General features: G+C 37.3%; 1 protein-coding gene across 2 annotated transcripts in view; it reads left to right on the forward strand.

Annotated features, from left to right (window-relative positions):
• The window catches only part of LOC111606250, a 72930-nt gene that overhangs the window by 31529 nt on the left and 24309 nt on the right, over nt 1-17092 (forward strand). For both annotated transcript variants that reach the window (XM_023326604.1, XM_023326605.1), the window contains exons 3-4: nt 8797-8925; nt 9201-9377. In XM_023326604.1, the coding sequence (XP_023182372.1) occupies nt 8876-8925; nt 9201-9377 (227 nt within the window). In that variant the 5' untranslated portion in view covers nt 8797-8875. The remainder of the gene's footprint in view (nt 1-8796; nt 8926-9200; nt 9378-17092) is intronic.

The raw sequence follows: 17092 nt of genomic DNA on the forward strand, positions 1-17092 counted from the left end.
CATTACATGCAAAAATAAATTTTGTTTTGTGAATTGAATAACATTTTCAAAGTTTCTTTATTTATTTATTTTTAGTATAAGGGTGGTGTGAGCTGAAGGCTTTAATCAGGCTTGTGGTAGTGAACAAAAACAAAAATGTGGTAAACACATTTAATTTGAACTGGTTGGTTTTGGACGTTCATATTCTCTTTTATAAATGACATAATTTCAAAACTGCTTTTAGTATTGAATCAAGGTAATTTTGTCCTATATAAAAAAACATACAAGGATCTAGTATTTTTAATTAAAAAGAAGAAATCTGTAGGAGGAAGACATTTCTTTGGAGCAAAAATGTGAAAAATTTGACTTTTCTTTTTTTTTTTTATCTAGGAGTCTGTAATTCTAGCCCTTGAGTGCCATTATTTTGCTGCTTTCGCATCCATAAATACCTAAATCAAAAGGCTGAATTACCCCCTTAGCATGTCTGCAAGTTTGCAAACATTAACTTGATGGACATCACTTGATTGAGGCACCTTGGAACAGAGATGAAACCATAAGTTGCAGGTCAGTGACACTGGAAAACTGGATGTGGATTTGACCTGAGCCTCACGATCACTCACTCGCTGGTTGAAGAACTAAAATAATAAAGTAAAAAATATTTGACTAAAGTAGGTACAAGCTAAAAACTCTCTTTTCTGAGGTTAAACTTGACACTTATATGCATACAACATAGAAACAACATATCTAATCAAACAGAGTAACACAGTTATAAATGCTACTATAAAAACTGAAGCTTTTTGAAATATAGATTGCAAAACACTACTAAAGTCAAAGTGTAACATAATTTTCTATGTGTGGGACTGCAGATGGTAATTAGCTTGTGAGGCTAAAACCAGGAATAAAACATATTTTCCTTCGAGTTTAATGAAAAATAAGCTAAATGAAACAAATAACCTGACAAAGGCTCCAACATTTTGAAGCTGATAAAGGTTAATGCAGCTACGCAAACAAGGTTGAAAAATTACTGAGTGTTAAAACTTGAATTGAAGTTATTGTTTTTCATTTACTTTTTCACTTTGCCTTTTAGAGAGACAAGACTTTCAACTAAATGAATTTTTATTTCAATTATTATTTTTATGTTTGGTTGCATGTAAACGACTTTTTAAAAAAATCAAAGCGTTGGAAATTTCTTGGAACGATCCTTTGCATCTTAATTCTATATTCACAGTGATGTACAGACTCACATTTAAAGAAATTGTATCGCTGTCAAAATACTTGCAGATCCGACTGAACACCAGCCTCTGTGGTTTATAGCTGGTATTAACTGGATCTCTGATTTAAATATGGCCACCTGTCATCATGAAAATCAAAGGCTGCCACGCTTTTGCGCACAGCTGAGCCCTGTGGGAGCCAACAAAGCCTCCTCAAAACTGAGTATGCAACAGATTTTTGGCAATGATATCCTCTTATCATTTTTTTATCCTCTCCCACACATAAAAGGGAATCCTCTGTTCAGCACAAGAGCTCTTTATTGGAGCTGCTAATGGGGGAAAAGGCTCCTGTTAAACAAACTGACATTTTATTGTAGGGCACGATGACTGCATTAGGAGTTTGTGTCTACTGGGTTCACGAGGCAAATTGGATGGCTGTTTTCCCCTCATGTGGCCAGTCTCCAGTGTGACCTTGCATTAGTGCATATGCTCACAGCAGGGTCACTGGTTGAGGGCATGATCTGTCAGCCTTTGTTTATGAAACGCAGACAGCACAAGCCTGTAAGATAACATATTTCATGCAATTAGTGGTGTGCTGTACTTTATTTTTACACACAGCATCACAGTAAATAACATTGTATTGTAACATTTCTTTAGGAATGTGCATGTGAAGGCTTGCTTTGAAAAACAGAAATTATACCCTTTCTAAAGTAATGGATGTTCATTTTAAATTTATTTTAATTTTCTTTTTAAGATCTTTTTGTCTACTTCATGTAGTTAGGAAGGTTCTCCTTAAGTGAGTTTTCTTTATTCTACAGCAAATAATATTTCTTTAGATGTATTCAGGTGAATAAATATTTTAAAAACATGATAACTATAATATCTTGTGAAAAAAAGAAGTAATGTGGAAGTATAACACTGAACATGTCTAGATTTTTTTTAGTTAAATCAAAATAAAATGGCAAGTGCAGGAAATTACGTGTTTATGAAATATTTATTGTTGCGGAACTGATTTATTTTCTTTACACTAAATAAAAAAATTAACCATCATTCTGTTTCAGTTGTTCATTTCATAGCCTTAAAAAAATGTAAACGCCAAAGTAAAAGAGTTTTAATGAAATTTGTTGCCTGGAAATGCCTCAGATTGAGATGCGTACCACTCAGATCTGTCCACCTCTCAGACAAGCTGGTGTTTACATGACTGAGATGACTTCGATATGATAGAGATGGGTTGACAGAGTCTGTCAGTGCGGAGTCGGCAGCAGCTCTGACGGCGGGCGCCCTCTGACAGTCGCTCTATAAGGCTTGGTAACCAGCCTTTTTCCTGGGAGGTGTTCACTGTCACTGTGCATTGTGAGCGCCTGGCAGCCGTATTTCTCCAGGCTGTCAATCTCCACAGACACTAACCTGCCATGTTAGATTTGACCTCCAGAGGAGAGATTACTGTCCAAGCTTTGGAGGCTTTCCTCATTTTTACTCTACTATGGAGGGATAGCTTTGTGGGATGAGACAGAAATGTATGCAATTTTTACCCTAATTCAGCCTGAAGCCAGCCTCAGTGCTGCTGTTTTTCATTAAAACTGCTTGTGATAAAGTTGTAATTTGAAAGCTTCACTTTTATTTTTGCACTCATTATGTTATTTTAAATATCTCTCTATTGTATGCGGCATTGTGAGAAGGTTGTGTTGCATAGTAGCGCTGCATATTCTTGATTTGACAGAGTTGAGTTTTTGGACAAGGACACTGGCTGTGACTTTGACGCAATATGTGAGTGGGAGGCTTCGGAGACGCCTGTTAATTAATGCCTTAACACGATAACTCTCAGCACAACTAGTACAGAGACAAGACTAAATAAGCCATCACTGGTTGTATTTTGGGAGATGATATTTATTGCATGAGCGTTTTAAGCCATGAGATATAAGGGAAGTATTCAACAACAGAATCACATGAGTCAAAGTTCTGCAAAGGACCAGAAAATTAAGTTAAAAAAATCTGATTCTGTAAATGTGCTTCAATGTATCAAAACCTCATTTAACTCGTGGTGCATCGGCTCAGGTTTTAGTGCTAAAGCTTCTGTTTGTTAAGTCTTAACTGCTCAAATTGTTAAAACTACGGATTACTGGATCAGGATTTTTTCCAATCTGTAACATTTAGCAATAAACCAACACTTGATTAAAGTTAGTTTGATGAATAATATCTAACGTGCATCTCAGAAATGTACACACTATTTCTGAATTTCTGTTTTTGACACTTGACATGTTGAGGTTTCTCACCTACCGACAAATCTGCTGTAGAAGGAAATCTAAGAAATAAAAAGCTATAACTGATTGCACAAGTACACTCTTGAACTAACACTGCAATTTGCAGGTAATATTGTTTGCATTAATTTCAGCATTCTTTCATAAAGGAGTCTCATAGCTCGCTCCCTTTTGTCCAGTCTTCCTTGGAAACGTTCTCTGTTAATGTTAACATCTCATCCTATTTCTATCAGATTTACTTCTTGATTCCTAAACTTTGTCTCCCGGTCTAGTCTCTATTTTGTTGATTTTGATTCATGCTTGGACTAACTGTGATGCTGAAAGTGACATTTTATCGTGAGTTTTCAAACTGCACATCACGTTAAACACACCAGACCCTGTAGGAAAACATGTTACAAATTACAAAAGACCTGAGAAAGAACTGGCAAAATTTTAATCTCTAGCTGTGCAAAGCTCTTACAGAAATATGTCAAAACACCTGCAGGTGTAGTTGTCATTAATGTTGGCTCTGAAACAAAACATTTTGAAAAATGTTTCTAATTTTTGCTTTCACTTCAGTTATTTACTACTTTGTTTTGCAGGAAATCTACATAGAAATACATCAATGTTTGTATTTGTAATATGAGAAATGATGAAAAAGTTAACTGGGTATGAATACTGTTGCAAGGTTTTGAACTGTAGGTTAAAAATGTGTTGATTTTGGATTTTCTTTTCCCACGTTAGATTTTATTTTGTATATTTAAGTGGTATTGTGACAGAGGAATTATACTGGTTCTGTTTAAGCAGAACCAGCTTCATAATCAGAGGCTAGTTGGGAACATAATGATGTTGTTTGAGATGAGGAGATGGGCCATCACATGTAAATTTACAACTCTCTCTGTCTTATCATAAATTGACCTGGTGCCTGTGAGCGCCACATAATACCCTCACATAAAATCTCTGGTTATGGTCTGTGTTCTGTTTAGCCTTTGAGAGAAACGTGCCATCGCTGCCCGGCGTATTTCTGACCATGAAAATTATAATATGGAACAAAGATTAAAATGAAATTATCGTGGCCTGAAGACATTTACCCTCCTTGTTGAGTCACATTGTACGGCATTACAAGAGGTGGGGAAAAAAAAAAAAGGATCCTGGTCTTCAAGAATAATGATAATACATTAGGCTGGGAGTGTGCTGGTATTATTGCTGTACATTATGTATGTTCCATTTATACTAGCTCACACGGCCCGACCACTGCTGACGGATAGGTCATTACTCCCTGCATCGCTGAACACTTATCAGGGCCCGCTGCTGTTTATGGCCAGAATGAAGAGCACTTGTCAGTCAAGGTCACTGCTTTGTGTGTCCTTTTTAATAGTTCCTTCTTCACAGTTGTTGAACTTTGTGTGCTGGCTTGAGCCGCTGTTCGTGAGCCAGCGTTGGCAGGGATGTTTGAAGTGGAGTTCTAGAAAAAGGTTATATGTATTTATTATCTTACCTCCAGTAGATAACTCAGTTGATTCCCTCATTAACTATAAATATATAGATTACATAGACCAAAGCTATCTGGTAGTCTGAGACAGAGGGGAAGACAAATCACCTTAAGATAATCTAGTCTAAGAAAACGTCCGCTTTGAGGATATTTTAGCTTCATCTTCCTGGACCAACTACAGCTGATAACTGTTTTGGCATCTTTATTTAGTAGAAAGTTTAGATTAGTTGGACCTGGTGGCTGAAGCTAAAAGGTAATTGGAGAGATGTCAAGACCACAGACAAATATTTGTCTCCTTAAAAGTGCAAAAATCTTTAAACATAACAGCATCTTAGACAAACAATATTTTATTAATGATGTTACATTCTTTTTTCCCACTGCTTTAATTTTTCATCACTTAGTCTTAGTGGAAATAGCTCATATATTTTCTTCATGAAATGTCTTTCAAATAGAGCATTGCAAAACTTCCTACCTCAATTTTTTTTAAATAAAAAAACAAAAATCTGCCTGATGCAAACATAATGCAGGTGTTCATAAAATAGCTTTTGGATAAAGTTGATATAAAATGGTAGAAATGTTTTGGACCTTCTCTGACTAGCCTTTAACTTGAGCCTAAATGAAGACTGTGAAAGAAATTGTAACCGCGAGAAAGATATTAGCTATTCATACCTTTTAAATGACCTCACTTCAAAAATTCATAGTTATATCCTTTTTTTTAAAAAATTATGTTATGTATAAAACCCCAACATGAACAACTGTGAAGCGGTGCAAATTCCAACCAAAAGAGCAGAGGTCAGCTTTCTACAGTGAGAAACATAAGTAGATTTGTTTGCTTCAGATATTAGAGGAAACTAAGATAGGTCTTCTGAAAATAGAATATGCTGCAGCCAGCAAGCCATATTTCAGTGTTTGCTTGCACGTCTGGCTGTGTGTGTGTTAGCGTAGGAGTGTATGATAAGTTTGGGTGACAGGATCCTAAGAGTCTGCTCTAACTGCAGGGCCAATGCTAATGCATGGCTGGTTGCGTTACACCAGCTAGTGCAGAAATCAGAAATGGCCCACAGAGCAGTGCAGGGTTTGGCCCAGGGACAAAAAAAAAGATTTGTCTTGCCTTGATTTTTTTCTAAGCCGTAAGCATCTAATATTTGTCATCTGTGCACCAGTATTCCTGTATGCTGTAGCACTGTACTGTAGCAAAAACACTCAGTTGTTATTCAGGCTGCTTAGGTAAAAAGGCCTGCCCCATGGTAACTGTCAATGTTGTTTTATGTTGAGTGCTGATCTGGGGTTTTCCTTCTGCACTTCATTTCTCCACCACAGAAATAGCATTTATAAATATTCTGGGCCTAAAGTTAAAAAGATTAAAATGATTTTTTATGCAAATATTCAAATTAGTTTACCTCTGGTAGTGCCGCAGTACCAGTACCAGTGCTAATAAATCTGGCATTTGATAACACTACCAAAATAATTTTTAAGACTATATTTTTGTCTTAAAATGTAATTTAAAAATAATACATTTTATTAAACTCAAACTAGGAACAAACTTCCAGAAATCCTGACTTCCTTTAAATCAAGACTAAAAAGTAATTTGCTTAGAGTTGGAGAATAAATTCATTCTGTACTTTTACAACTTTTCATTATTTCTCTGCCACTGTAATGTAATGTTTCTTTTTCTTTGTTGCTGAAATGTGCTATAAAAATAAATTCAACTAACTTGATTTGCACCAGTAGCTTTACATAAATGTTGTTTTCTTAAAAGTCCCAATTCAGCTTTACCCTCTGACACAACCTTATTTTAGTCTCCCATCATAAATCTGAACTAGTGATAGTTCACAAGGTCCTTTTTATTCTAATCCCTTTTCCTCTTTTTCACCCAATTTCATTTATGGTGCTCACCTGACAGCCCCCCTACACATTCACCCCTCCGCTGAACAACTCTCAGCTGTAAAAGTGAACAGTTCCTATTTCTCTGCTTTGATGCAATGCTGACAGGAGTCACTTTGATATACTCTGGAGAATGAAATTTAGATCTATCCTGCTTTCCCCTCTTCCCGAGGCTTTATCTTTGCCAACATTGGGTGCTGTCATCTCGCAGCGCTTTCTGATGTTGGTGACGCTCAGCTGTTATGACAGGTGCTGGAGAGCAGACCCACTGGTTTAGTGAGATGGCAACATTTCTCCAGGTAAAGTATTGAAATGTGTCAGGGCATTATCAATGAGTTCATCCCATTCTGATAGTCTGATATATTATAAAAACATTTATCTAAATGGTCAAAAAGGGAAATTAATTTCATTTCCCAGCACATGATCTCAAGATGCTTTAAAAGACAAATTAACCCAGTTCATGGAAATACTGAGCTAGGAGTACTGTCTATAGCAAAAAATAGTATAGAGTCCACAAAGCTTCATAAATGACTTTTTATATCAAAGAAACACAGAATAACGTAACCTGGAGTACCTTTAATGGGAAATAAAACAAAGCATTGTTTTAAAAAAGATCTAATCTATGTAATCCAAAGAGTGCATAAAGTTAATGGCACCAATTCCTCTTTCAATATCTCCATCAAGAAAACATATATAAACACAGAAGCGCTAAGATATACATTCAATGAAAAGAAAAACAGAAAAAGGAAATTAAGGTCAATGTGCACATGGAGAGTAGAAGAAGAAAACATCAGAGCTACGAAAAGTAATCTTTTCTTGTTACATCTCACTAATTTTATTTTAATATCAAACTTTATGACATATCTCAAAGTGTAGCGATTTCCAAAAACTACAGGAACAGAAGGAGAAATTTGTAATATTTTTTGCAGTATTATGATATATGTTAAGTTAATTAAAGATAGATAATCTACTGCAAAATCACCCAATTAAAAATCTTATTTTATCCTGTCATCAAAAACTGAAACTCATAGGAAACAAAGGAAACAAGTATTATCGCGCTATCACACTGTCTCCTCCTCTAAAGGTTTAGTTTCTGTGGCCGAAGGAATAAACAAACTTGAGACGGAAGCTACTTGCAGCGGTCCACTGATCTAGGCTATGTGATGCACTGCGGGAGCCCAAAGGGCGTGTGTTCACAATGTTTCCTGGATTAGACACCTTGGTATGGCCTGTGGAGAGATGTTCATAGTCTGCTGTTCACACAATCTGTCTGCTACAGCTGAGCTGCCCTTTGCCAACAGGCCTGAAGACAGGACGGATAGATTTAGATCTTCATGTCGCAGTTCCATTCCCTATTCAATATTTTTTGTGGTTGTTTGGCAAGTTTATTTCTAATTCTCGGATGTGTTTGATCTTCCAACTATAGTTGTTGGTTCATGACAATCAGTATCTTCACCAAATTCATGTGGGTTTGTATGTTAAAGTAAAGCTTGTGCGTTCATTTTATCTGATAAGCTTTCTGATTAGTTACAGAACGACCAGGCATTTTAGTCCAAAATAGTGCAGTTCACACTTTATCAAACCTATTGTTTCATCACACACACACACACACCCAACTATGTTGACATACTCATCTGTCACTCGGAAAACCGCCACAGGCTGCGGCCTTGGCACAAAGACGTTCTCTGAGCTGAGTGAAGATGCTCGGAGCCAAGATGCGCCCAGTCAAAATGTTACAAATTTCACATGCCAGAATCGACAAGCACAAGCGTTGATTTGAGAAGAAATGATGTTGAAGCAACTCCAACACTATAGATGCATGTTACAAAGAGGCTCTGCATGTTTTTGACAACTGCCTAACTCGCTGTTTGCTTTAGATACCCATTGAAAACTAAAGAAATATTAAATGTGTATGATTTAAAAACAGCTGGATGATTATGTAATTAATTATGCAAATAGAATTGAACAACTCTTTGTTTTCTCTCCATGACAGTGACTGCCAAAAACCACCTTCTACCTCTAAAATTAGGTCTACCAAAAGAGCTGCAGCAGTAAAGATCTAATGAGAACCCATGTGTGCTGGGTGTGGTCTAGAAGGAGTATTTACGTCTAAGCAGGAGCTGTAAGTAATCATTATTATCATTATTTTGCATCTGCATTCTTTCAAGAAACAGCTGTTGAACTTTGAGCAAGATATAAAGTGGCAGGGCCTGGAGTTGTTCTTGTTCGTTCGGCGAACTTAGCTCTGACATGATGGCTTCTGGCAGAGTTTTGTGCTGAACTCAACATCTGTGACAACCGTCAGCACCACTGACCAGTGCTCTCGCTCTGCCTCTTTCTCTCTTTTGTGTTTACATGTTTCTCCTTCTCCATCCTCCATCTTTCCCTGCCTTCCAGGATTGCCCTGTGTGGAGGGGGGGTAAAGACCAACGCAGAAAAAGTGGGAAAAACGGGAACCTTAGATGTCACTGGATCTGTTTTGTCTGCCAGAACCCATCTCCATCACTGCCACATCAGCTGGTACCAAGGTTGTGAGGTCGTCCAAACATCTGGCCCCTCCGCCATGTTTATGAGGTCGGTGGGTAGCATCTGTCACAGACACCGCCACCTTCGGTGTCTCGGACTATGAAAACCAGACAAAACACTACGATCAGTTTAGATCAGTTCATAACCGCTGGCATACAATAAATCTGCTGGAAGTTAATTAGTCTTATAATGCACAAAATATAACTCTTTTTGGTAATGAAACTTGATTTGTTTCAAGCTGATTTTTAAAGATGCATTTCAGTGCAAAAACTGCATACTTTTCTGGGGACATTGCTAAATCCCAACTGTTTCCATGGCAGCAACCAGGACTCAAACATAAAAACAGGGTATAAATCTATCTATCTAGTATTTCTGACTAGCGGATCATTTGCTGTATTTTGTTTCAGTCATCTTCCAGTTTAAACTTTTAAACTTCTCTGCCATTTATATTTCTGATTAATTAGTAAACTGGGGTGTGTTTTCGGTACAGGAACCTTTTTCAGGTACTATAGTATCATTCTGGGGCTATTATTATTTCCCCTGGACTTCCACTGCATTTCTAAAGGTAAAAACATTTTGCTCGGAGAAGGGCTGTGCCTTAGAAAATGTCTATGGTCAGAAAGGAGTACTTATTTGATGGAGTTTTATGTAGCAAGAGTGCTAAGCATTTTGATTTTAATCATACCAGATTAAAATAAAGTATGTTTTTTTTGGTTCACTTTAACAAAATAGGTTTTATATTATAAACATCTGCTTAAAAAGCCAAAACATGAGTAACTCCTTCAACCAAAGTTATGGTTTAGGGTTTTAAATGGTTTATGTTCTGAGACATAAATAAAAACAAGCACAATTCTTGTCGCTCCTTTACAAACTGAAGCAGCCGAGGCGCTGCCACAGCTGTTCGCTCGTGCCTTATTTATGAAATATCTTTGAATGTTACAGACTTCCTTCGAAGCGATTATAATACAGTTTCCCAGTGAGTGTGCAAAGAACACAACTTATGACTGCTGAACTCCCAAGATCTGTCTGCTGTGCTCGTTTTTCAAAGATGACTAGTCCAGACAAAGTCAGGTCTGCTTTGACTAAATTTATTTAGTTTGATACAGTTCCACTTTTCTGTTCGTCTGGAATGACTTTACTTCAAGGGGGGCTATAATATGTTTGCCAGGCACATATAGCATAATCAAATAACTTGGGTTACCTTCAACTGCCATGAAAATCCTGCATATATCAAACAAATTTGACTCCCCCAGTTTGATGCCTTGGAATTGGCCTCTGTCTCTTTAAGAAGCTCCTTCTCTTTCAAGCGTTTAGGCAAACCCAGAAATTAAAAAATTTCTCAAACATCCATGAAGGAATTGGGATCGGAGTTTCAAAACAGTGTCCTTTTCCTTTCACTTTATAGTTCTCCGCAACTTTGTAAAGTCCCATAGCAGCGCAAGTACTTTTGCGGCGTGCTGTAGTTTGCAGAAAATGCTGAAAACAGTTTTTGGTTTCTTTCTCTAACACAACAAAGTCATGGATGTAAACAGTGTAGGTGAACCAAGTATGTGAACAGGATGATTTAGTCGCATGTGAGCACCTGTCCCTTTGTGTCTGGTCCCAGGGAAGTTTGAGCAGCAGCCGGTGCTGTGATGTCCGGGGCTCTTAGGGGTCAGGACAGGAATTATTGAACAGAGGGTGGCTGACAGAGGGAGCTGGCACTGGGACCAAACAGATGTTGCAATCATAAAGAAATACACAACCTCTGAATTAAATATGAAGAGAGCAGAGCATGAATCGAGGATGGTCTGGACTTTGTCTCTTCTGTTTTATAAACGGCAGCAGCTTTTCTGAATTTTGAAAATGAGCTATTGGATTAATGGTTGCCAGGTGAGGCCAGGTGAATTATACTTAAATTATGCAGCTGCCTGAAAATGAAATTTTAAGAAAGCCTTAAAAAGCATTTTGCATGTAGACAGCTGTTCGGGACATACTGCAGATTCATTATTCAGGAACAGGGGTCTCTGGACGCGGCACGGTTATGTCAAAGTGTTTTAAGCCATTTATGCCACAACGGCTCAGCGATGAAATCTGTAAAAAAGAGAGGAATCTGACAGAATGTCCTCTGAACATTGTTTTACTGTGGGTATTTTGTTTTTCCATCATTTTTACAGACATTCTCACTGAAAAGGAATCATGGGTCTGTCTGAATAGTTGATGCCAGCCAAGGCTTGTTTTTACTGAGACGAATCTTTTTTTTTTTTTTCCTTCAGATAAATTGGAAATTGTATATGGCTTCCAGATAATTGCAGATTTTAATATAAAACAGTGGTACCTTTTGGAAAAGCAGCAAAGCTGCCCCTCATAACTCTGGAGCAGCTGCAGAAATCCACAACTCAGGTGGGAGAATCTGTCAACAGGACAAATATTAGTCCTTTACACAAGCAACTATTTGTAGTTTGCCACAAAGAATGAAAAGAACAAAGCAAACTCTTGTTAGATACAACAAAAATTGAACTGTTTAGCCTCCGTATGTATGGAATAAACAAATGCATCACCTTTAATAGTTCATCCCCATAGGGGGATATTAGGAGTGTAGTGACACATGTATTTGAACCAAATATGTCTGGTTCAACCATGTCTGTTTGGTACTCATATCAACAAGTACAGTTTGTTTTGTTTCTGAATACCTGCAGAGTATTTATATTTCAAAGCTAAATATCAAGGCAACATTTTGTTGGACATCTTTAGAAATGGTGACATTGAAACAAAACAGAGAGCTCTCCCTAAAATCACTAGGGAGTGATCACTAACAGGAATTAAGAAAGAAAGAAAGATGGACAAAACTTTGTCAGTGCACTCGTCTTTCAACAGTGGGGTAATCAGTTTGCTCTTCACTTATCTGGATTACTCACATCAAAACAGCTCAAGTCTAAATCCAGCTGCCTGGAGCGTTCAGTCAGTCCAAAACACTGCATAGGAGACGCAGTAGACTGAATCTGTGTCCGTTTGACTAGAGGGGTTTTCCCAACAAGTGCATTTTCGTGGTGCATTCAAGTACATCCTATACACAGGGTTATCTAAATACTAAAATGACTCCAACATGATTGAAACTTTTTTTATTCTGAAATATTTGCACAGTACAACCGTCCATCTATCCACTGTTGGACCCTTAGATAATATTATTCAGTATAGATGAACATAATCCCAAGACTTCTTATAAAACCAAATTGGATTTGAGGAAAAATCAAATATTTATTGTTTTTTGACAGGAAAGGAAATTTTATATATATATATATATATATATATATATATATATATATATATATATATATATATATATATATATATATATATATATATATATATTTATACTCGCGTGTATATATATATATAATAGATATCAGGGAGGCCAAACCAGTCTGAAATATCTCAGTCTGCTCTGCTTGTTTAGCTAGAAACCATAGCCCACCATTCTGTATTAATTCATGGGGTGTGTTTCAAGCAGAAATTCACCTCCTGCTTTTATCTAGGAACTCATTATTATCCATCAAATAACCACTATCCCCTACTTCACTCTGCTGCAAAAGTTGATAAAATCATACATCATAAGTTCAAAATTTATGAAAAGCCTTTGAAATTTGTACAAATCTGCTGTCCTACTTTTATCATATTTAGCTTTTATTGATTTTTTTCAACTTAAAATTTACTATTTGACTAATCTCTCTATTCTTTATTTTAAGAAAAATACAACCTTTCATATTTAAGTTGAGTCCATGACAATAAGAAAAAAAAAAGAACTTGCACCTGTTAGCTCTGAGCGTTTCCACTGGAGCCCGGCTCTGAAAACTGCAGCGGCGGCTATAAAGAGAGAAAAAACCGAAGGGGTCATGTAAGTATTTATTCACTCCTTCATATCTCTTTGTGAGAAACGGAGCAACTAGGGACACAATCGCAGCGAGATCATTGTGAATTCTTGGCAGAGGGATGAGGGACACCATTAAAAAGGCAAATGTGATTAATTTTTAGTGGGAAAGCTCTTGTGTTGGCAATTGTCAGGGAGGTCGGGCTAAAGGGATGTGACATAGAAATTACTCTGCCTCCCAGGCTTCAAATGTGTCTCGTCACTCTGAGGAAATATCAGCGAGACGGAGAGGCTGACAAAAACACTCTCATCTAATAGACTTTTTGTAAGGAGCTCAAGTGGTGAGATTGTGGCTGAAGACCACCAAGCGATCTATTACTCATAAATCTCAGATTGCTTGTAATTTATTGGATCTGTAGATGAGGGAGAGATGCAATATAGTCTCATCTTCCCAGGGAAAAAAACATGAATTATCTGAATTTTTTTTCTCTGCCGGTGTTTTTCCGTAAACCTGGTCGAACTGAGACTCTTCCCCCCTACAGAGTGACATTTTCCAGGCAACACAATGGCACAAGCCACACTCCAACACTTTCCTGAACGCGGCGGGGCTGCAGCACTTCCTTTACTCTGCAGTTGTCTCTTTGAACAAAATGCTAACAGCAAAGGACAGGACCCAGGTCACACTAAAGGTTATGTCTTTTCCCATTTCATACAGTCGAGGGTTACTGCTCTTTATAAATTAAATATAACTAATTTGATTGGCAAAAATATCTTAAAGTAATAGCGCAATGCGAAAGTAATGCTAACACACGTTAAACTTTGCACTGTGCTGCCACCACCAGGAGATCACATGTTCAGGATAATGTGCTAATGTGTTAGTTTTCCAACAGTTTTTTTTTGCATGTAAAATAATGGTCTCATGTGATCACAGCATCTTTGTCACTATAGTTCCTGCGTCCCTTATGTGCCTTGTTCTAAACAAAAAACATGGCTTCCTTACAGCAAAGGCCAAATTTGTGGCATTAAAGACCAGAGTCTCGTCAACAGATTCTCCCGTCTGAGCTGCAGCTTCTCCTTCCCCAGTTTGTTAGTTAAGGTGGTAGTTTTGTTGTTCAATAAAATTCTCCAATTTTCAGATTGTCAAATTTAGCAGAGCTCCAAGAAATGTTCAATGCTTGGGATATTGTTTAACAACCTTACCCTGCTTTTACCTTCTCCACAGCTTTCTCCTTGATGGGTCTGCTGTGTGCATCTGCTTGACCTTCACGGTTCTGCTTGTTCTCTAATGTCATTCGAGGCCTTCAGAGAAGAGAATCTATTTCCTAATTAGGGGACATGAAACGCCAAGGGTTATCATCCTGAAGGAGATTCAACACAAACACACCATTGTTGTGTCATCTGATGTACATTGAAGTTTCTGCATGCAATCTCACAAAATGTGAAAAAATTCTGGCGGTAATACTTTTACAATTCAGTCTATAAGCCACTCTTATTATCTGCACTTACCACGATAATGTTAAATGACGGAACTTTTTAACAAATCTTATTTCTTTTTTTATTACTGCACATTGCCATTTGATCCTTTCTATGAAAATTAAACAAGAGCAGTCATAAGATGGCTGGACTTATGGAGGGTGAAAAGTTCTGTTGAATAACTTTTTAATACTAAGTCATGTTTCGTTGTAGTAACAGCTCAAACATTTTCCCGTCCTGAAAATATATGCCGCTCTTTTAACTAACATAATAGTCTCCAAAAGTGGCATGGTTCATTCACTGAAAGTTTGAAAAAAAACCCTCTTATTGTCAAGAAGTCTTAAGCTGTCAGAGATCACAGTCTCACAATCCCTTTGTGCTTGTAATCACGGATTAGGCCGTGATTTCCATGTCTTCCTCGCAGCATTACAGTCCCACATCCACAGGCGGATGACACTTTGCTCCACATAGTGCTGTGGTTTACTTAGAGGTAAAGCAGCTCACGTCCCTGTGTCTCATTACCATGACCACCTTGAGATAAATGGCTCTTTCTCCCTGCTGCCATAAGGTTTTATATCAAGCGACATGTGTTGACTATCTGACTGCAGGTTATATTGTTGCTGCTGAAATAAAACAATCACTTTCAGCACCGTTTACAAAGCGCCTGCCTGTGGTGTGTGTAGCACCAGGCCGACTTGTGCACACGGTGTTTATAGATGTAAGGAAAGGACAGTGGCAGGTGACAGGTTAACTCTGCTGCGTAAATTTCTGGGCCGTGTATGATGTAGCTCTGTGATCCTGTGGTCCTTGATTAGATCTGAGCTAGTAAATATCCTGTGATTAATCAAAAGGGCTTGTTCTGCGTGTAGCGTCTCCGTGTCACCTTCACAGTCGGGGAGCAGGGCCGCCTTGTTTACCCCAGTTCTATCTCTTCAGGCCTCAGCCTTATTTCATCACAGCTCACAGAGGGGGGATGTAAAGACTCCTACAAACAAAAAATCCATGAAAAAAGTTGGAATATGTGAGTGACTTTGGTCACAAAGAAAACAATGCATTGAATCTGTAATTAATATATTTGTTGTGTATTCAAACCTTTAGATATTTAGTTATCAATCAATCAATTAGGCTGAACAGATTTACTTTAACAGCTCTGAATGGTGATCTCAAGGTGCAGAAAATAACATTTATTTCTTAGTAAAATGCACAAAAACAGAAAATTCTCACTTTTTATAGTCTCCAAATGCAACATAAAACAGAATGTTTGTTGGATACATCTTTGGAGATTTTCTAATAATCTCTTTATTGTCTTTTGGTTGAAAACTTCTACCTTGAACAGAGACACTAAGGCACATTTCTTATGATTAATGTTGATTCCATTTTCTTGTTAAATTATAATAAAGTTTTCAAAAATAAGCAACCTTGGGAAATAAAAATTGGACCAGCCCACATCAGCTCAAACCTAAAATAAAATAAACTGTAGCAACACACAGATACAGTGGCAGAAATATTTATATCTCTTGAAATGTGAGATTAATGTTTGAAAAATGTGAGTCCTCCTAAAATGAGGTGGACTACAACTTTTAATGTTACTGCTGCCACTAGTCTGGAGGGGCTTATAAGAATCAAAGCAACACTCCAGATATGTTTTTTGATCAGGAAATAACATACCATGATATCAAACAAAAAAAAAAACTTGAATTTACATGATGGCTCTGATTTCCCACATTTGAGAACAATCATTTATTAAAGACAGCCTATGTAGAGAATGGAGCAAAACTTGGAATAGCCTGCTCTGGTCTCAATGGGCTCAAAATAATTTTTGGGCTACATGCAAAATACTATGCAGAAGAAAATTTGCATTGCTTGAAAACACCATTGCCACAGTGAAAAATGGCAGTGGCAGCATCATACTGTGAGGATGTGTTCTTCAGGAGAGACATCACAGAATAATCATGGAAGAAAATCTGATAGAGGCTGCAAAAGTAGTGAGATTGAGGCAGATTTATACCTTCCTGTTTGACATCCAATCGGAGTTTCATCTATTTTTAAGAGGAATGAGTCAAGCATTGACTCAGAAGAGCTGAAAACACAACATTTTTTATTTGTAAAAAACAATGAAAATATGAAATGACACAGAAGTTTTATTGTTATAACATAGTCAAATTTGAAAAAACTCAGAGGCTATTGATAATTTATCAAGGCACTGAATATACAGCAGCACTATCAGTTCAAACAAGCAGGCCTTAAGCTCAAATTACTGAATATAAAACAATCCTTATCCTTTATGTGCAGCATAATTAGCTCCCAGCATTGACAATATCCCCTGGTAACACTGTCTGCACAACCTCTTTACATCCATGAAACATGTTCAACCAAAGGCTAACATGATCATGGGTGATTACAGTAATTAATAGACTGAACTAATTACTTTAGCCAGTTGACG

The sequence above is a fragment of the Xiphophorus maculatus genome, chromosome 21 (assembly GCF_002775205.1).
Source record: "Xiphophorus maculatus strain JP 163 A chromosome 21, X_maculatus-5.0-male, whole genome shotgun sequence".
NCBI lineage: Eukaryota > Metazoa > Chordata > Actinopteri > Cyprinodontiformes > Poeciliidae > Xiphophorus > Xiphophorus maculatus.